The sequence below is a fragment of the Malaya genurostris genome, chromosome 2 (assembly GCF_030247185.1).
Source record: "Malaya genurostris strain Urasoe2022 chromosome 2, Malgen_1.1, whole genome shotgun sequence".
Taxonomy (NCBI): domain Eukaryota; kingdom Metazoa; phylum Arthropoda; class Insecta; order Diptera; family Culicidae; genus Malaya; species Malaya genurostris.
Window position 1 is genome coordinate 93,364,027 of NC_080571.1, and position 23,325 is coordinate 93,387,351.

The window sequence follows — 23,325 nt, forward strand, 5'->3', positions numbered from 1 at the left end:
CGGCACGATTAAAAAGGGATAACCGGCGCGCTGATCATCTTTTTCTTAAATTGGCGGCGTGTCGAAATTATCGGCGGCGGCGGCGGCGGCGTGGCGCGCGGCGCACAGCTCTAACCGGAGCGGTAAATCCAACATCGCTGATCCATTGTCAAGATTATCGCATACATCCGAATGTGTTGAGTTCGACCCCGATTCAGACATGTACATTCGAAGTGTTATGGAAGTTGCAGCTATCGATACCGATGAATTTCAAAATTTTTCAGCTACCCTGTATTGTGTGAACTTCGAGGGTGTTTGAATGGCGGAATTTGGAATTACACGTCCGATTTGATAAAGCCGTTCCATGCTTTCCGGAACGAAATGGGTACCGTTGGCAACCTCATTGTCAGAGGATCAAGACTAATTGTGCCGAGGGGCTGTCCATAGAAGACGTCACGCCGCAAGGGGGAGGGGGTGTTTCACAAAACGTGACCTTTTGTGACAGGGGGAAGGGGGGAGGGTTGTTGGAATGCCTAATTATATTACTGCTTTGCCCTATTTCCTGAAAAAATCTTCACAATAAACGTTTACATTCTATAGGAAAAAGTGTATTTGTTGATGTAAAAGCATCTTCTTGTAAATTCGGAAATGAATGATGCAGGAAATCATTTCTGTTGTGATCAGCAAAAGTGCACGGAGGAGCGAGTAAATTAGCGAAATTTATAAATTTTACCTAATATGAGTAAAAAAGAAAAAGATGCCTTCAAACGGTTTAACTTAAGTTATGCACTGACAATTTTTTCAGTAATTTGATTTTCTAGCATTGATAATAGTATATCATAAGAATTTCTCGTACTCCATTTGAAAAAGGGCGGGAGATCAACGATTTCAGACGTAGATCATGTCATGTCTTATCTTGATCATATGTGATTTTCCTCCATCAACATCAAAGCTTATCGAATCATCCAATGATTGAACTTACATAAATTAAGAATCATTTTAGCTCAAAATCAGTACCCATTGTGTGACGGAAGATCAGTACCGATATTGATCGATATGAGTTAAAATTCACTGATCAACTGATCATGAAAAGATTCTCCGGAAGAATGGGCAGAACTTAATCGTGAATATCTCGACTTGTATTAACGGCAGCAACATAATTCTTTCACCATTTCATCAAAAATATGATCAGGAATTTAGGATAATATTTTGAACAGTGTGAGATAACCACAAACAACTCAAAAATTAAGTTTTCTGAAACTTTGAAAACAACGCGGAAAACTCTTTACTTTTGCTTGGCTTTTTCGCGCAAGGACAACGATTTTGAGGTAGTCAGGCACATATCTTCATCTAAATAGCGGCCCTTACACGAGCATTTAAAATGTCTTTTTAAATGATGACTAAGTAATGATGTATTTCAAATTTGTTAGAAATCTCGTCATTAATGCACCATTACGCGTTCATTAAAATGATATTATTTTTTAGTAATGACATTTTTAATGACTCGTGTAAGAGCCGCTAATGTGTTTAAAAGGGGAACCGTGATCGAAAATCGATCATTTGTGTGTTGGATGGAAGTAGACGTCGTGAGAATGATTTATCATTTGCTTTCCAGTCGTCGAGGGAGTGATGTCATCAAACAGCAGCAACGGAGAGTGCACCTTCTGCGTGGTTAAAACCTCAAACGCTCAGGTAGCAACTCTCATTCGCATTCTGAAACTGGATTCTGGAACTATATTCCGGAACTGATTTTAGTTTCGAAATTGTAGTTCTAGAATTGCAACTGAACTCTGAGTTTGCTCTTAGTTCTAAATTTAGTTCTTGAATTCAGGTCCAGTTCCTTATTCCAGAATCCTTCTGCTCGGTTCTTCTGAGAATCATAATAATACTCCCAAAGAATTATGCGACATTTAACTGTACTCTATGCAATCCATTTTGGTAGTCGTGGCGAGAAATCGTCTTCAAGTTTCAGAGCTTAGTTTCGGAATATGGGTTAAGAATTCGGAGCCTGCGTGCTGAACTGGATTCTGGAAAAAGATTCTGGAACTGACTTCGGTTCCGAAATTGTAAGGGGCTGTCCATAAAAGACGTCACGCCGCCAGGGGGAGGGGGGTGTTTCATAAAACGTAACCTTTTGTGACAGGGGGAAGGGGGGAGGTTTTTGGAATGTGACGTCCACTATTTTCAATGAGAGCATTTTTAAAATTATATTACTGCTTTCCCTTATTTCCTGAAAAAAATATCCACAATAAACGTTTACATTCTATAGGAAAACGTGTAAAAGCTTCTTCTTGTAAATTCGGAAATGAATGATGCAGGAAATCATTTTTGTTGTGATCAGCAAATGTGCACGGAGGAGCGAGTAAATTAGCGAAATTAATAAATTTTGCCTAATATGAGTAAAAAAGAAAAAGATGTTTAACTTAAGTTATGCACTGACATATTCTTCAGTAATTTCCAGCATTGATAATAGTATATTATATTAGCTTATCGAATCATCCAATGATTGAACTTACATAAATCAACTGATCTTGAAATGATTCTTCGGCAGTAATCTCGTTTTTATGAGGTTTTGAACTTTATTTTCTCAGCCCTGTATGCTACACTAAGGAAATATTATTCCTTAGCTTAAGAAATTATATATCTATGTACCCCATAGAAGGATTGAAACAGATGATTTAAATGTTTCATCAATTCCAATCAAATACTTTTGTTAAATTATATAATTAACATTAATAAAATAATTCCGATGATTTTGAAGTTTTAGGGATATTTTTTAATCTAATGAGAGCATGTAATAAATCGATTTTTCCCTCATATTTGTAAGGTTTGTCATACATATTGAGAATGTACTGAGATGAATTTTATTTATTTTGAATTCGTGACATGTGACATAGGGGGGGTGTGGGGTCTTTGCATCTGTGACAATTTGTGACAAAGGGGGGATGGGGAGTCAAAAATCGTAAAAAAAAAAGTTTGACGTCTTTCATGGACAGCCCCTAATCTACTAAAATCCAAGTTCAAGTTCCTGATTCCACAATTCTTCAAATCGGTTCTTTTGTCCTGAATACGACTTACTTTATTATGGGGCGCCTTTTCAAAATTTATCCTGTACAAAAGATGATGATGATGGTCCCACCTCATACCCCAACAAAGGTGTGAGCAGAACGAGTTATCTAAATGATAATTAATATTTTTGCACATATCTCAACCAGTAAACAAAAGAAAACGATCTGATTAATCTAGCAGGTATTGATTCTTCTTCAAAAGAACGACTGACCACAAAATAATATTCAAATATTTCGGATTTACTATCCAGGGTTAATCAAGAAAATTTCCAACCCGGGAAGATCCTTGATCACATCAGGAATCGAACCCGATATCTTTACCAGTATCAGACAGTAATTCATCTGGCCCTTCCCGCCGGACCAGTTCGTCGCTACACACATCAGCTACGATGGAGTAACGAGACTGCGGATGAGCAGAGCCAAGCCCAATTCCATCAACAACTGTCGATCCCAATTAATCTCCCGAATCAATTCCTTAAATTATTAATCAAACCTTGCGATCAAGGTCAAGAGCAAACTTAACACACTGAATGCTAAGGCTCTTCGGCCAGTCCTATTCGCTTTCCAAATAGTCACTACCTGCTTCGCGCGCGAGGCTCAAACGTTTGTAGACTGCTCATTATTTTTAACTCTCAAACAAACTAAAAATCCATCATCATCATACCGAACATAGTAACTTAATTCGTCTCACAATAATATATATAAACAAAAAGAAAAAGAAAATACAATCTTCGTAATACGTAAAAAAAATAAAAAATCTAAAAAATTTGAACTAACTAACTAAATATTTGCTTACAAAGCGGACTTTATGTGTGAAATACATAACCTTTTGAACTCCACCAATGTCGCTGCGCGTTTGATTTCTCTTGGCATCGAATTGAAAAAACTTATTCCCTTGTACAACAATGAGTTTTGCGATCTGGCTAACAGAAAGCTTGGTGTTCTAGCATCAGATGCGTTTCTAGTATTGTACCTATGCAAATCAGTTCCTCTTTCAATTCGATCATACAAATATCGAGGCAGCATGCCGTTTAATATCTTGAAAATAAATACCATGGTTAAGTAGTAAATTCTCTGTTTCACTGAAAGCCATTGTAATGCGTTCAGTAGAAAACCTGACGAGGTATATCTACTACATTTTAGAATTAATCGCATGATTTTATTTTGCAGTCGCTGTAATCTCAAGATTTGTGTGTTATTAGCAAGAAACAGAATGGATGGGCAAAAGTCAATGTGTGGTGAAATGACTGTTTTATACAAAAGAATCTTACTATGGGTCGTTAAGTCATTTTTCAAACGACATAATACACCATACTTTTTGGCCATCTTTTTGATGACGTTATTGATATGAGATTTGAATGTTAACTTTTCATCAATTATGACTCCAAGATACTTCATTTCTCTAACGCGATCAATAATTTCACCATCAATTTCCACATTGGCGTCATGACCGGTGCTAACAGAAGAAATAACCATATATTTAGTTTTCGCGACGTTTAGTTTCAGTTGCTTAAATTTTAACCATCGAACCAGCGAACTTAGATCCTCGTTTAAATGTGCAACAGCTTCATTGAAATCTTTAGCCGTAATGAACAGAACAGTATCATCAGCAAACAAATTTATATCACAGAAACGTAAAACTCGCTTCATATCATTAATATACATAATAAATAGAATAGGACCTAACACACTTCCCTGAGGCACACCAAGTGAATTACCGAGGGAACTAGACACTACATCGTTAAAAACAGTCTTTTGAGATCTACCACATAAATAGTTTTCAAACCATTCATGTGCCATTCCCCCGATGCCAAAACGCCGTAATGTCTGCAACAATAAAGGTCTTGAAATTGTTTCAAAGGCCCTCTTCAGATCCAAGAACACAGCAAAGATACTCTCTTCGGCTTCGATTTTCTCCTTCCATTTTGCCAATACTAGGTTCAAAGCGGTTTCACAAGAGTGACCCTTACGATATCCCGATTGTTCCGGTATTAGCAAACTGTTAGAGTTCAAATAGTTAATCAGCTGATCTTTAACAACAAGTTCCAGAATTTTTTCCAGTGTGTGCAGCATGTTAATGGGACGGTACTCCTCGGCTTTATCCGTTCCAGTAACCTTGGGGATAGGAACCACCAGAGATTCTTTCCACACTTTTGGTACGTGCCCCGTGTACAACGATTCATTTACCAAATCCAGTAGATCGTGTCCGATAACATGAAAGCAATCCTGTATCACTTTTGAGTTTACATTGTCAATACCAGTCGATTTTCCTTACTCTTCTATACCGTTAAAAGTTATGGTTTTCGATGCACTATGTGTAGGCTTGATCAACTGTTTGAGAATTTTCCATAACTCTCTGCTGTTTTGTTGATTTTGATTGATCTTCCTCTGTATGTATTCATATCTAGTCTTCTTCAGGGCCCGTGAATAAATATTTCGTGCTTGTGTATATCTACTCCAGTGACTATCATTGTTAGTTCTACAGAATCTCTTGTACTGCTTATCCCTCTCCCGTTTTAACCGTAAGAGGTCTATTGAGTACCAACTACTCGAGCTGTTCAAACTAACATACTTTTCAGTTACTAATTCATTAGTACACTTTTTTAATATGTCAGTAAGAATAGATTCAAACATGTTTTGAAGAAAATACTTACTTTTAGTCTTGCGACAGGATATATTCCAAGAGCCTGGCAGGAAATAATTGTCAAATTTATTCCCAAAGGCGGTCGCGACACTTATGAGGAAGCGAAGAGTTTCAGGCCTATCAGTCTTAGCTCATTTCTTCTTAAAACAGTGGAACGCATAGTCGATCACTATATCAGGAATGTTAGTCTGGGCGTGCATCCGCTACATGGAATGCAACATGCTTACCAGCGTGGAAAGTCCACTACAACCCTGTTACATGATGTTGTGTACAACATTGAAAAAGCTTTCTCACAAAAGCAATCTTGCTTGGGAGTTTTCCTAGATATTGAAGGTGCCTTTGATAACGTGTCTTTCAATTCAATTCTGGAAGCAGCTCGTGGTCATGGCATACCTTCAAGTATCACAAATTGGATACACGCAATGCTTAGCAATCGACTTCTTTGTTCATCGCTTCGGCAAGCAGAGATTAGAAAGCTGAGTGTCTGTGGGTGTCCTCAAGGTGGTGTACTAACCCCACTTTTATGGAACCTAGTCGCTGATGGTTTGTTAAGGAAACTTAATAACCTTGGATTTCCGACTTATGGTTTTGCCGACGATTATCATATATTGATGACCGGTATAAGCATTAACACTCTCTTTGATTTAATGCAGCAAGCCCTACGATCTGTTGAACAATGGTGTTGTCAGGTTGGATTGTCTGTAAATCCGGGCAAAACATCAATGGTGCTTTTCACTCATCGTAGGATAATTACAGGAGCTCGTCCGTTACAGTTCTTCGGTTCAGAGGTCACTGTGGTCGATCAAGTTAAATACGTCGGGGTTATTCTTGACTCAAAACTGAATTGGTCTGCTCACATTGACTTCAGGATTAAGAGAGCTTGTATGGCTTTCGGCCAATGCAGACGAGCTTTTGGAAAATCATGGGGACTCAAACCCAGATATATTCATTGGATCTACACAACTATTGTTAGACCAATTTTAGCATATGGATGTCTTGTATGGTGGCAGAAAGGAGAAGTCGCGACAGTTCAGTCAAAGCTAAATCATCTCCAAAGGATGGTCCTAATGGCGATGACAGGAGCATTCACGACAACTCCTACTGCTGCTCTAGAGGCGCTACTGTGCATTAAACCACTACATGTGTTCCTAAAACAAGAAGCATTATCTTGTGCATACCGTCTTAAGGTTACAGGGCTTTGGAACAGTAACCCATTAGATTATGCTACCAGCCACACTCGCTTGTGGTCTCAAATGGTTACATGGGATGAGTATTTACTCGCTCCTAGTGACCTAACTCTCACATGCAGTTTTCCTTTCAAAACATTCCATGTGAGCTATCCTCTTCGTGAGGAATGGTTGTCTGGTTGTCTGGAACGACAACTTGATGAACACATAGTTTGTTATACGGACGGTTCTCTGTTGAATGGTCGTGCTGGTGCTGGTGTCTACTGTCGTGAAATGAGGCTGGAGCAGTCTCATTCACTTGGTAGATACTGTACAGTGTTCCAAGCAGAAATCTACGCGATTCTGTGTGGAGTACAATCGGCACTTCAGCAGAGGATCTGTGGTAAACGAATTTATTTTTGTTCCGACAGTCAGGCAGCCTTAAAAGCACTCAGTTCGAATGACTCACGGTCGAATCTAGTGATCGCATGTCGAACTCAAATTGAAGACCTCAGCATTTCAAATGCTGTTTACTTCTTATGGGTACCCGGCCATTCCGGTATTACTGGAAATGAATGGGCTGATGAGCTGGCTAGAGCTGGTGCAACGAATGATTTCGTTGGTCCTGAACCAGCTTTACCACTTTCAACTAGTTGGATAAAGCACAAGATTCGTTCTTGGGCTGCATCCAAACATGCCAGCTACTGGCGCAGCTTGCAAACTTGCGCTCAGACAAAAGCATTTCTACCAGATTTAAATCTGAAAATGTCAAAGTGTCTACTGCATTTCTCCAAGCAACATTGCAGTATTCTGGTCAGAGCTCTGACTGGACATTGCAAACTCAATTATCACATGGCTACTATTCAACGTGCTGAGTATTATTCGTGTGATTTGTGTGAATGCGATTATGGTACTTCATATCATCTGATATGTAACTGTCCCGCATTGACGCTGCTACGTATCCGGGTTTTTGGTTCTCCATACATGGTTGAGTCTGTGTATGCGGAGCTAAAATTGAAGGAAATTCTCTCGTTTCTCACCCAATGTGGTAAGGAGCTATAGTCAGAAGGGTTCATCGTTCTTCCTGGAGTGAATGAATCCCTTCTGTATTCACCTTAAATAGGGTTTAGCAGATTGTTTGGCATCCTTTAGGGGGTGCCGAATTTACTTCTGCTCGTACATACTGCGAATCGTTCTGCATTCTTCCGGGAGTGCAGAATGGTGTCGCTTTTGTAAGATCTCTAAATCCTCTCGGGGGTTGGAGGTTTTATTAACAGCAGACTGTTCGGGACCTCGTAGAGGTTCAGAATTTACTTCTGCTTCCACTAAATGTGATCCTCAGCAGATTGATCGGCATCCCTTAGGGGTGCAGAATTTACTTCTGCTTTTATGTGTTTTTGTGTCGTCAATTTTTCCCATCCTCCTAGTCCAACCCTTACCATTTCCTTTCAATCCTTCCCTCTTATATATCGGGAAAATGATGCTAAAAACAAATTGATGGCAAGGCACAAATCTCCAAATGTCAAGGGGAACGTGCCATTTGTGCCAATTTGTTCTGATTCCTGATTATCCCTCTCCCGTTTTAACCGTAAGAGGTCTATTGAGTACCAACTACTCGAGCTGTTCAAACTAACATACTTTTCAGTTACTAATTCATTAGTACACTTTTTTAATATGTCAGTAAGAATAGATGCCCTGTGATCCAAATTTCCAGTCAACTGTGTACAACCCAAGCTTCTTGATACAAGTCGAGATTCAAATTGCTTCAAATTGAAGAATTCTGCTAACTGTTTCAATTGAGTCGAACCTTGATCACTGAGCCAATCGATATTAAAATCTCCAGTAATAATATTTAGTTTACCAAAATCTACGAAATTCTCCCACCAGTTTTCTAGAATTTCCAGAAACTGGCGATCGCTTGAACTTGGAGAGTGGTAAACAACTCCATAATTTCCCATCTGCATGCCTCTTTCAACTTATATACCCAAGAACCAATTATTTCCAACTGCTTCGTTTGATTGAATGCTGAATTTAATTGATTCTCTGGCGTAAATTGTAACTCCACCCGTGTGCCTGGAATGGGACAAACAAAAAGCAACAGTGTAACCCGGAACACTGAACTGATCGAAAGCGTCAGAATCAACAATATGTGTTTCTGAGAGCAAAACTAATGAAGGATGTCTATCCTCTATAAAATGACGCAATGCGACATAATTAGACGACAAACCGGCAATGTTCAAATACAAAATATATGAATGCCTCTCACTGATTAGTTGCTATTCCATTGACATAATGTTGTTCTTTTTCGTTTCAAGCAATCTCAGATATACAGGACACTGCTTACTAAATGCTGGATGGTGAATGTCTAAATTCAATTTCCTTTCTTTGTTCATTTTCAGACAATTAACGCATTTGAATTCAGTTGAAGAACACTCAGATGTTCTATGTGCGGAATTACATTTGGAACAATTTTCACTGTTTAAACATTCGGTGCTCTTGTGACCAAACTCACCACACCTGAAACAGCGCAATACGTTAAACGACTCGAAAACCGAACACCTATCCCAGCCGACGCAAACCTTGCCGGCTGCCATCAAGCTGGAATAAGTATTCTTATTAACCTCAATTATAACACTATATTTGTTATATTTGAAGCGTGGATTCTCAAAGTCAGCAACAACTTTTACATCTTCGATCGAAATTTCCTGATTCTGACTTTTCAATAGGTCAATAAATACATCAGAGGAATATCGATCCCTCATCCCCACTATTTTCAGTTTTGGTTTCCCGGGCTTGGGTATAACAGCATTGTATTCAGTTCCTAAATTACTTTCAATGTTTTCTTTCACTGATTGAATGTCCTCTCCTGCTGCGCACTCAACAATAATCGAGCCATCTTTACCATTTTTAAAATTACTAATTTTATGTGTTCTTGGATCTAACTTACCCTTCAAAACCTTTCTCGTGTCATCGCTCGTTTGCGAAGACTCGACAGGTTTGATCATAATAACCGAGCGAGTCTTACGATTTCTATTGCTTTTCGTTCTTTTTCTAGAAAATTTCCCAGATAGAACGTCCGCGTATGACTTTTTTTTGTTTCTATCAAATACTTCGTCGTTACCTTCATTAACAATATTATTATCAAGCGGTTCATCATCAGTATTTGAAATAACTTTTCTCTTTCGTCTGGGATTTCCATCCGACTCCGAATGAGTCTTTCTATTTGCAACAACTTTCTTTCTCTTCATTAGAACCAAATCATTATTATTTTGCTGATTATTCAAAATCAACAAACTTTTCAAATCGTCCAACTTTCTGGCCACACTGTTTTCTAAGCAGGCCATTTTGCTCTCCAGAGCATCATTGGAAGATCTGATCAGTCTATCGATTCCCTTTTCTGTGTGCCTCGATGCTCTACCGCACACCAGCAAACGAATCAGTGATGGATTTGAATTTTTCCATCTCCTTCTTCACATCACTAATGAGCGAAAGAACATCATCCTTTGGCATCACATTAGCCATCGCGGCACCTTCCAAGCAATCAGCACATTTAAACAAAAGCGCCGGTGTATCTGAAACCCAACCGGCCATGGCTCTCGTAAGCCCAGTACAGCGCTGGTGATAGCCATTCTCGCAAACTGAACATGCAATTCTAATATCCGATATGGTTATTTTTTCATTACACTTCACACATTCACCCATCATTCATGCATAAACCAAACCGGCCCGACACACAGCTAGGGGAGAAATCAAAGCAAAGTGAACCATGCAAAAACAATAGACAATGCATTCAATATACCACGGTACGAAATGGGGAGAACTTTACCACGAATATCGTTTGATGTACTTAACCCAACATATTTTTTTCTACAAGCTATCGGAAATATGATCAGGAATTCGTGATTATATTTTTAACAGTCAGAAAAAACCCTAAAAATAATTGAAAAACAAAGTTTTCTAAAACTTTTGGAAATAATGAGGAAAATTCATCACGCTTGCTTGCCTTTTTCGCATCCGGACGACGGTTTTGAGGTAGTCAGGCACATATCAGAATCTATTGAACAAATAGAAAAGGTAATCTATATATATAAATGCAGAGAACATTCTTTGTAATCGCATCACGTAAGAACGGATGGACGGATTGAGATGATTTTTTTTGTTTGATCAGTTTTTACCCCCACCGGGTTCGTACATCAAAAAGGCGGGTGGGTAATGTCAGCCACATAACTGGATGTCGTGAATACGAAAAAACTGACATGTTCCTTAACACTTCCGAATTTCAATTGTATGAATTATGCGAGCATTCCCTTTTTTCACATTTTTCGCAAAAACAAAGAAGGCTTCACTTGATCTCGATTACTGTGAATTTCACACAGCGAAAAGTGCACAAATCTAACCAAACTGTTCTTGATTTGCACTAAACTGAGAATAATTACCTTCGATTTGCGAAGAACATATTCTAATAGTTCTTTAGAAAACTTTAAGAGCCATTAGAACGGCTGATATTGTGTAATACTCTCCACCGTTGTTTTTTTTTCAATGCTGATGACTGGCAGCTGTGACGTAATCGCTCTTGTCGAAAGTGAAACTAGCTGTGCAGACGACACAAAACACATCTGCTCGCAAAGGCGATAGAATCCAAACTGATTCAATTTTTGTTAAGAGATTTCCTTTTGTGTGATTTCGTTTGTAGCTTTTCCACTAATGGGCGGTCCTAACGGCTATAAAAATAGCCGCATACAGAATTTTAATGTCGATTATTTCATTTTGGATTTGCATAATTTATTGAAAGAAACTATCAATATGCTGTAGGGATTCGTTTCTAGCATTCAGAAGGACCAAATTGAGGAACTCACTACGATATTCACCACTTTTCGGAACATTTTTCTTGAACGATTTGTTGTACAGCAGCAGATATTTTGTTCTCTTCCTCAGAACGCGTTTTGATTGGCTGGTGTTAACATGGGTCAAATGAGACAGGTTTTTCAATAGTGTACTATTGAAATACTTCAATGCTTTTGCTATACACGTTTAAGTTGAAAAATTTCGATTCTATTGGTAGTTAGATTATATATATTCTTCCACAGATAACTGAGCTATGAGCTTTCAAAATACGAGAAAGGTAAACGCGCCTTATGAATTATCCTCTTTGATACTCGTTTATACCAAACATTTCAGAAAAGTTGAAATTTGAACTATTTGAGATTATGCCACACAACTCAAAATTTTATCATAAAATTGTGATCATATTTCCGATGGCATGTAGCAAAAATTATGTTGATTCGTTAGATACAACAAGAGATATTCACGATCAAAAACTTATAACTCTCTCAGAGGGTAAATTTTGAAAAGGCACCCCATAGTAAAGTAAGTCGTATTCACGACAAAAAATTAGGAAAACTTACCGGAAAAGTGGGAAAAACCAATAAAGTTATTTTGTATGGACAATGGAATTTTCCACTGAAAAAGTCGCCAATGATTGCTAGATTTACGATTGATGGCGCGCAACAAGTTGCATAAGTGCTTGACAGTCGAAGGAAAGAATACTAGATCGTCGAATAAATTTTTTGGCGCGCAACGAATAGTTTTGTGTGGAGATTTTACATGCATGATTGATTCGTCATTTGGAAACACGTGCCCAATAGGGTATCAAAATCATTACTTGCTAAATGACCTTATGGTGGAATACACATGACTGTTTTAGGTATAATAGATGTAGTTAGATGAATAATGTTGGCCATCGTGGGCGTGAGTTGAACAAATCAAATAATGTAACGATGTTTTTTTTACGTATCAATGATAGGATTCTGCTGTTGAAATAATGAGTTCAGATGGAAATATTTTCCTGGCATTTAGCATGGTGAAGTTTGTTCAGCCGATTCGGGTGAGTTTTCAAGAGTGGTTTACTTCAAAACGGTCTGCTTAGGGTGCACATATACATGACATTTATGTATGAAATGTTTAAAACGACGAATGTAACAATGAGAGATTCTCTTTGTTTATTTTCTCTTTCGATTATTGCGAAACATTCCTGCTTTTTGTCGGTAATTTATTCAGTGCAGATTCAAAGATGATAGCTTTAGTTATTATTATCTGTAAATAATTTGAGTAAAGGATTGCTAAGAGTACCGTAATAATCCAAAGAGAAAGTAAACAAAGAGAATCTCTCATTGTCAGATTCGTCGTTTTGAACATTTTATACAGATTTGTAAGCTGCTTAAGCCAAATCATTTCATTTTCCGAACTTTTAATTACTTGACGAATTACCTTATGCGAATCATGAATATCATATCTGAAGGAGAAATTGTGGCATGTAAGAACCATTTGTTGTGAGATCTGATGTTTTGTACATTGGCTTTAACGATAAGAAGAATACTGATATAATCACTCCTCATGTTCACTCCGCTAGAACAGAATATTGATTCTCAGGACTGAATACTAAGCAAAACGATGTGGTGGCTCGACGAATGAGAGGCCTTTTGATACAATTCTTGAACGAATCCAGCGTTCATGTCAAAAAAAGGGTAATTTGAACTTTCGAATGTCCAAGAATTTTTCATTTTATCGCTAATTCGTTAATCGAAAATTGATCCTGTCATTATCATGCTACGAACATTCATCAAACACGACTAAGGCTTCACTAGCGGTGAAGCAGGTTATGGACAACCGTTCAAAACCAATTTATTACTTTCGATAATCCCTAAGGATTTGCTATTAAATTTTTAAAAATTTAAAGTATTTATCATGGTCATCTCTTTTCCATCCATCTGTTTATTTGTTTATTTAGGAGCAAGGGAAATGCTTGCTGGAGCTGAGAATTTTATTCTCCTTCTCCAGCAGGCATGAAACATTCCCATCTTTTGTATCAACAGATAACATTTGTCCACATGATATATAACGAAATCTTAGATTACCCTTATTTAAACTATAAAGCTAACTAATTGATATCGTCTAATTATCTTAATAAAACTAGCGGGAAAAGATTCGAAGAAAACGGGTTACGAGATAAATTGAAATCAAATTCATCAGAGCAAGTATTAAATACGCGAAACATACTCGAAAACGGTTCATTAAAGCCATAGTTAGTTCTAGCACGAGGAATTCTGAGGGAGGGAATAAACCGTAGCTTGGAAGAATCACAATGGATCTCTCCAGGGCAGGCGACGCAAAGCAAAACGAATAAACTTGCGCTGGACACCTTCAATGCGCAGCTTATCAGTTTGGTAATGTGGTGTCCAAACAACAACAGCATACTCCAGTGTAGAGCGAACTAGAGCGCAACATAACGATTTCAAACAGTATATGTTATTGAAATTTTTTGAGATGCGAAAGATGAAACCTAGCATCTTTAGTGCCTTAGAGAGGGTATATTCTATGTGATCTTTGAAACTAAGTTTTGAATCCAATAACACTCCTAGATCCTTAATTGATGTCTCCCGTTTTAGTACAGCTTGCGAAATAGTGTAATCATACATGGTCGTGGTTCGTTTGCGAGAGAAGGAGATAACGGAGCATTTAGAGGCATTCATAACCATTCTGTTGACGTTGCACCAGTTAGAAAATACATCCAACTGTGATTGCAAGAAATTTAAGTCTATCAGATCTTCGATGAGATGAAACAGCTTGAAATCGTCGACAAATGATAGCTTCATACATTGCAATACGAAATTCAGATCATTTAGATATAGCAGAAATATGAATGGTCCTAGATGGCTTCCCAGAGCTCACGATGAATGATGGAGTAACGCAGTCGCCAATTTTCACGGTCGTACTACGACCAGTCGGATATGATTCAATCCAATCCATCATCCCATATGTCAAACCTTTAGTTTGAGATAGATCTACAATCTCTGTTCAATACACTGACTCGAAGGATGAGATGGTAATCGGTGCATTCGTTTAGGTTTTGCTTAACAAAAGCATTAACAAATTCCACAATAATTCTTGATGATATTTCTTCTTCGGGATGAAGTCAATGTGTTGGATATGAATTTGTCGTAATTCGTTTATTGTAAGCCAAGTAATCAGTAAAATAATAGAAAGAAACAATAACGTTTGACAACTTTGCAGTCCGAAAACATAAATTTAGAAAAAAATAATTTCAGGCGAGACGAAGCTCGACGGGTCAGCTAGTCTTTGAATAAAAACTGTTCATTTCTCTTATTGCTACCGACGGAACTGGATGACTTCGGTCGTCAGGAGGAGCAGTCGGCAATGGAAGTAGACCTTTTGCCTCAAACGCTCAGATCACAGAGCCAGTTTTCAGGATAATTTGATTAGCTTTGTGCTATTTTCGCAGTGCAAAACTCGCAACAGTGTTTAATATTTTAGAGAATTACACAATTTGGCCCTTCTGAATGCCAGAAATTTATCTCGTACGGCATTTTTATAACATTTCACTGAAATATTTAAATCCGAAATGAAATAATTGACATCAAAATTCTGTATGTTTCTTTTTAGAACAATAATTGTATACCCAAAGAATTATGCGAAATTTTCTTCACTATACTGTATACTTCACATTTTTCAACCACTTGTAGTTTGTGGTAGAACTTTGTGCTGATTTGCTATATAAAATGCATAGCACCGACTTATAAGCCATTAATGATAGGTTCCTTTCAGAACCACCATTATTTTATCATAAAGAACTATACTGGTTATTTCGTAATATTTAATTGTGTGTCAGAATGCTTAATGATACTAATTTGTACTTTAGTTTAGGTGTATCGCTTCAAATTGTAGTAGTGGAAAAGAGGAAAGCTTGCACAATTCACACAATCGATCAACTAATTGATAATCGAAAGTATAAAGAAAGGGTGTCAGTTTTATTCGTATTCACGACATCCAGTTATGTCTCTGACACTACACCTCGTACTTTTTTTTTGTTGCTTCGTTCGTTTGAGGATTCACAATACAAGCCCTGTTAATAATGAGAAAAAGTTTATCGCTTCAACCGAAATCGCAGAATGCTAGAGAAACTTAACGCTATAAAAATAATTGCTTGCATACAAAACTTGAACACAAGCTTGGCGAAAAGAAGCTTAAGAGCAAATTCAGCAGCTGCCAGATTCATATGGGTGGTCTATAACATAACTGAAACTTAAACAAACGTATCCCCAGCAAGCCGTTTTAGTTTTATTTATTCGAACAGTTCTACTGTCAAATTTAAAACTGGGATACATTGCCGTTCTTTTTTTTCTATATTTGAAACACAGATAAAACGCTGCTGAGGCTGCCAGTTTATTTTGTTATAATTTCTAGATTTAAATTTTAAAACTGACATTAATTATGCATCTAGAACTAGAACACTCCTGAATATGCCCTAAATATCAAAATTGTATCGCAAGTATGGTCAAAGATATAATTGCATACATTTGGGATATTGATATTATTTCGTCGGCTATAAAACAAACAATGTTCGGCTTTGGTTCCTAATCAAAATCAATCTAAGCATACTCTCGTGCAATTGCGGATTCAAAAGTGCGACGATTGATTAAACTGTTTGATTGTAGATCATTAGAAATTTTGGTTGCCTTGTTCCACATCAATGGCTCGAACAACCACATGGGACTGATCCTTGTTGTTTTTTTTATATTTAAGCCTTTAGCTCACTCCTAAATGAAACATCACTAGCCTACCTTAGTTACCACATTAGTCTTCATTCGCGGTACGTTCATTGTGCACGAAAAACGAAAAAATAAACAATAACGTGTAGGATATACGTTATTGTTAGTTTGATAAACTGCCACTAAGGGAGAGGATATGACAACTGGTGAGTAGAACAGACAGTCACTTTTTACGTAGCCTACTAGGGCTCGTTTTCAAAATCCCGTCTTTTCGAATGCGAGAGGCGTTTGATTGTGCTTCTAAAATTTCTAACAAAGGAGAATATGATAAATTTCGACGGGTACTCGTCGTATTCAACGCATTTTTCTTCATACTACAAAGCTCTCGCCTATTTTACACATTGTCATGCCGGCTTGGCTTCAGAGACGCTGAACAGGAAGCGATAGACAGGCTCGGTTCCTGTTCGGTACTCATATGAGACATGTTCCGCATAGAGCCACAATTTTCCACATAATGAGCTCTAGTTTCAAAGGACCATACAATTTAAAATAATTCAAATTCAAAGCGCGTTTCTCACAACCTCATGTCTCACCACTGCTTACTAAATTCCTCATCCTTGTTTATCTTTTAGATTCTCATCGAACCGAATCTCATGGAACGGCAGATGGTCCTGAAAGTTCCCATCACGCTCGGTACGTACCCGTTCAGACGAGACGACCAGGATCTGCAGGAATGGGTGGAAAACTATGTACGATATCCTGCCACGTTGCCCGTGTCACGCGCTTCCGGGCTGCTCACAACTGCTTCGGCTTCTGCTGCCGCTGCTGCTAATGTCGAAAGCGGATAGAGAAACTCAATTTCAGGATTAATTATATTGCACTGAGTTTATGATTGAATCTCGCATCCCGAGCGTGCCCATGCAGAAACGGTCTTTCGCTCGCCGATGGAAACAATTAGTAACAAAAATTAATACCGACAAGTGGGTGTGATACTAACCAAATAACGAGAATCTGATACTTGACTGCACCAGTAAAATGTAGAGCAAACTTAATCGGTTTATAATCTCAGAAATATCACACGTACTTGAATTATCATTGAGAACTCATGAAGACGGATGACCTTACGAACGAACGAATGAACGAAACCATGTCCTGGAACGGCATATCAATAATGCATTGTTCGGAGCACTGCTTATCGGAAATTTCTCAACCATAACGGAAATGAACTCCTTTGATGGTTTCAGGATGTGAAACTGCCTTTAACTTTTGGAAGTTTCCAGCTTCGGTCGACAAAAGCCTTGGCGCGTCGCTACTCCTTAAAACGTTCGGCAAGCATTAGCTGCCATTCATAAAATTTACAACTATAGAAACTCTCGTAAAATATGCATGAGCTGCCGATAGTCTAATTCATCAGTCCTGGACCGAAATGAAATTCTCTATTAATGATGTTCCCATTTTGTGGAAAACTTTGAAGTACGGTATGTACTCTGCTGCCGAAGTTAATTATTCATTCGTTCATAATTTATGTCCTGAAAATGACGTAGTACCAGGAACGCTGTGGATTCAAATAAAATTTAAAGTTTCGACAGAAGGTGATTGTGGAACTTACACCTCTACAGTCACATACACGTAGCGTATGTAGAGTTGGCGAATGTTTGCAGTCCTGTGCAAACCGAACAATCCTCCTCTGGGCTGGGTTGGTTGGATGAGGCGGATAACTGTTTTTCCAGCCCCCTATCGGTAGTCTTCATCCCTCTTCCTCGCATCTGGCCGTCAAACCGTAGCAGATACCAATGCTGACGGATGTTGTCCTATGCTAAAGGCGGAAATCCTTCTGGCTGGACCGTAGCACAACAATACATGTTGTTTTAAAACACTCTGCAAAAGCAAAGCGCTTAGAGTGTTTTTTTTGCTCTTTTATTTTCAACCAAGTGGTGTCCGAAATATGTTTTATGCAAAAAGTGGCTGCCGTTTATTGTCGAAACAGCAGCGCATAGTTGGCATTTCAGTGCAAACACAACCATGGTTCAATAGGCGAACCAAACCGAAATCTATTTCGCCGTTATGTGGATGGATGCTGTGAGTGTTTTCAAACAAGTTCAGTTGTACACAAGCCAAAATGAATGATGCATAATTGTTAGGTTTGGATGTGGTTAAAAAACGTTGTAAAAGAATCCTGGAAACAGATTCAACTATAAAGAAATTTTTCAATTTTTATTCAACTCACTGAGCGCGAGATTCAGAATCAACACAGTTTTGTCGTTCATGTAAATATAACCGTGTTCAACAGAAAAAATATCGAATTATTTAGCTTGACTAACAATTTCGACTGTGGTGATTGCGTTTATTTAAACTATTTTGTTTACAGTGGAATGCATTTAAGATCAGTTGCTGAATTATGAAAGCCGCGGACTGCTTATCGGACTCGATGCACTGAAAATGCGACGTGATCTGTCCCGTGCATTTCTAATCACCGACGTTTTGTTGAAGAATGTCGATTGTTAAGCACTTCTTAGTCAAGTAAACATACATGTTCAATGCTGTTTTGTCGGAATTTGATTTCCATGTCCCGCGCAGTCGAATTAAAACTAGTTTTTTAAATATACTTATAAATAATCATTAGGATCGTATTTTGTCTGTTGATTGTGTATATTAGTCAAATGGAAATTATGGAAGAAAAAAAAATGTAAAATATGTAGTCACCTCCACGATTCAGGTCGGTACCGTTTCTCAATCAGACACGTTTAACTCGAACCCACATCTAAAAAGTTACTTCTTTCAATAACCTGTCATCAGAACCTTTAAAGACCTTCCTCAAAATAGCTAGAACTGTTCTGAAACAGTTATTAGCTCAATGGCCAGTTCTCTCAGGTTTTGTATCATTTGATGGATAATTTATCATTCGCCGCAAATGATTCAATCACTGTCCTGTAGTGGAATTGTCGAAGCATCATGCCAAAACTTTATTCATTTAAAGTTTTGTTGCATAGTAAAAAATGCGATGTATTTGCTTTGTGCGAAACATGGCTTACATCAAACATACACAGAAAGAAAAGATGAAACGACATGTAAACCGATAGTACTATGAAATAGACATCAGTTGAAACAAAAATCTGATTGAAAACCATGATTGATGTAAAATTACATTAAAATTCATTTAGTTTTTCATTTAACAAGACTGTATATTTACAAACCGCTTCGGTTTGTAATGTAAATTTCCATTCAATTGCCTGCTCCAAATATGTGCATGAAAATAAATGTAAAATCACAAAATATTTTTATCTGTGTAGCCTTGAGCTTTAATGACTTTAACGTTATATATCTCGATAGAGACTCTCCGTATGGTGGAGTGCTTTTAGGAATTAAGAAATGTTATTCCTTTTATGGATTAAACATTCCTTCAACTTCTAGTATAGAAGTTGTTGCTTGTCAAATAAACTTTAAAGGAAAGGACATTTGCATTGCTTCGGTTTATATTCCTCCAAGGGCACAAGTAGGACAGCGACAGCTTAATGAAATGGTCGAAGCCCTTCCTGCTCCACGATTGATTCTGGGAGATTCTAACTCGCACGGAATGATGTGTGGTTCCGTTTACAATGATAACAGATCATCTTCAATATATAACATTTGCGACAATTTTAGCATGACGGTGGTAAGCATGGGTAACATGATACGGATCCCAAGACCTCCTGCACGTCCAAGTGCTTTAGATTTATCTCTTTGCTCGACTTCAATTCGACTAGATTGCACCTGGAAAGTGCGTAACAAAATGCATTCAAAAGGTTTTTAAAACGAGGATTATGAACTCCTCAGAATTTTGAAAAATAGCATACTTCGGGCCAAGAAATATAGCTATTGGAGACATTTTGTCGAAGGTATGTCAAGAGAAGCTTCAATGAGCACTCTTTGGAGTATGCCCAGGCGATTGAGGAATCGTAAAGTAGGAAATGAGAGCGAGGAATACTCGAACCAATGGATATTTGATTTTGCGAGGAAAGTTTGTCCAGATTCTGTTCTTACGCATAGCATTATTAGGGAGTCTTCTCCAAATAATGGTTCCATTGATAGCTCCTTTTCAATGATAGAATTTTTCATAGCACTCATGTCTTGTAACAATAACGCTCCTGGGTTGGACAGAATTAAATTCACCTTTATGATGAATTTGAACGACCTTGCAAGAGACGTTTGTTGCATTTGTTCAACAAGTTTCTTGAGCAAAACATTGTCCCACCTGACTGGAGGTAAGTGAAAGTTATCGCCATTCAAAAGCCGGAAAACAAGTCTCAATCACAACTCATATAGACACATTGCGATGTTGTCCTGCATCAGAAAAATGTTCGAAAAAATTATTCCACGACGTCTCGACACTTGGGTTGAGACGAACGGTTTGCTGTCAGATACTCAGTTTGGCTTCCGTAGAAATAAAGGGACGAATGATTGCCTTGCATTAATCTCGTCTGACATACAAATTGCCTTCGCTCAAAAACAACAAATGACATCTGTATTTTTAGACATAAAAGGAGCATTTGATGTTCTTTCAGACAAGCTCCACCAGCATGGACTTCCAGCGGTTATAAATAATTATTTACACAATCTTGTGTCAGAGAAGCGCATGCATTTTTCACATGGCGATTTAACAACATTATCCGTTCCTCTATATTTTTTACGTGAATAACATTGACAGCTGTCACACTAAGACAATTGGCAGATGATAGCGTGCTCTCAGTTACTATACCCAAAGCTGTTAACCTGCAAAAACCATTGCAAGATTCCTTCGATAACTTGTCCGTTTGGGCTGTTAATCTGGGTATCGAATTCTCTACGGAGAAAACAGAGCTGGTCGTCTTTTCAAGAAAGCAAGTTAGAATCTCTCAATCGTCGTGTGAAAGTTTTGAAAGAAAACATGGCATTCAATTCAGCTCTCTACTTGGATCCTCGTTTCAATTTTATAAATTCGACAGTGTTTACACCAGATGAAAAAAATAATATACAGATAAAAATTAAACCATGCTCAAATAAACCGTATTCCTGTTAAAATATGAACACAATATTTTTATTTATAGAAATATATTGTCGGTATTTGGAATAGGATACAGAAATGAAACCGTCTTTATGTGTCAATGAAGATCAAGTCAATAATCAGTTATTTGAAAATACTCTTCCCACACTCTACGACTGGAAAAATTTGAACAATCTGTGATTTTCTACTACATATCCATTACAATTATTATTTAACACACTGCATTATAGGTATCATTTCATGAAATACACGAAACAATTTGAATGCAATTAAACACGTACTGCAACTGCATATACATATGAATCGTTCTTCCATTTCTTTTCCCTGAAAAATTAATAAACTGAAAACTTTGGATTCTTAAATATATATTTAAGTCATTTAGGGGTTAGCCGAATTTTGTGCAAGGGCGCATATTTAAGAATATTTATGATCCATAAACCATCATAAAACTATCAGTTGCTGGTCGTTGTAATAAAGCCTACTTTGAGCTTTATTATCATTTTCTGACATCACATCATTGCGAATGCACTTTTATTTTCCTCCTAAGAACTAAGTTAAACCGATAAAACGTTGTTTTTTACGAACTTTCCTTGCAATTGACGATCACGACAGGAATATTAGAAATTGACCGTCACTCTGAGATTTCAGTCATGTTTATTCGTCTCCAAGTACGCATCAGACTGAACTGACGGAATATCTCTCTCAGTGAAACTCATACATTATTAATGACAGTATATGCAGCTTCTCAGTGAGAGAGCTTGCAAGAGAAACGATGCCTGTTGGAACGCTTGTGTCCGTTAGTGAATATTCTCTGTTTACGGATACTGGATGCAACACTGATCACTATTAAGATAACATGAAGATCCATTAGAACGACTGATTTTGTATAATGTTCCCCATCGTTGTTTTCTTTTTCTTTTTCTCCAATGTAAACGACCCGAAGCTGGATGATGCAATCACTGAGAATGTTTATGGGGCATTCCGCGCAAAATCAGCCATCCAAATTTGTTTTTCATATAACTATTTTTTTCAATAAGAACTCGAAAATATTTGGCAAGGATTTTTTTTATTTCAATATGCTACGTGGAATTTTCGAGATATGATTTTTTGAAGTTTCGCGTTTACAAAAAAGAGCCTTTTTTCAACAGCCTATAATGTAAAATCTAATAAAGATACAAAAATTCGTCCAAGACAAGAAATGTGCGTATTTTCTTTAGCTTTCAAGTAAGCGATTCCATTAAACAACCTTTATAGTTTTTTCATGAAAAAAGTTAAAAATAAATAAATAAATAAAAAAATTCAAACTTGGGCCTATTTTTTCGTTTTTTAGTTGAAAAAGATGGGTTTAACTCAATCTTGGCAAAGTTTCAGAGTGGAAAGATTAATACTTTCGGAGCAGTGAATTTTTCAATCACGCGGAATGTATCACAGCGCAACTTGTTCGAATACGGGCTTAACTTGTCGACGCATGTCGCGCCACTGATCGAATCTTAACATTGACAGTTTATTATTAGCAACGTTGCAGTTAAGATTGCGGTGTTAAAATGAGTTCAAAAATCTGTTTATTTATTTTTAACTTTTTTCATAAAATAAACTTTAAAGGTTGAGTTATGGAATTTCTAACTTGAAAGCTAAGTAAAAGACGCACATTTCATATTTTGGACGAATTTTTGTATCTTTATTAGATTTTACAGTATACACACTAAGAAAATCTCGCAGTATTCGGTAATTTTTTACCGAATTTTCAACAGCTGAACGTTCGGTAATCAGTTCGGTAATTGAATTGTTTACCGATCGTTCGGTAATTGCTGAACTGTCAAACAACTACCGTAAACTGTAAACCAAATGGATCTGACAGCTTGTTCGGTAATTTTTGTGTGTT

The 23,325-nt window shown here is 37.5% G+C and overlaps 1 protein-coding gene across 1 annotated transcript in view; it reads left to right on the forward strand.

Moving 5' to 3' along the window:
• LOC131427887 (arrestin domain-containing protein 4-like) overlaps positions 1–17,470 on the forward strand; it is a 62,637-nt gene extending 45,167 nt beyond the window's left edge. The window contains exon 5 of the mRNA XM_058591454.1: positions 17,056–17,470. Coding sequence (XP_058447437.1) covers positions 17,056–17,271 — 216 coding nt within the window. The 3' untranslated portion in view covers positions 17,272–17,470. The remainder of the gene's footprint in view (positions 1–17,055) is intronic.
• Positions 17,471–23,325: the final 5,855 nt, after the last annotated feature.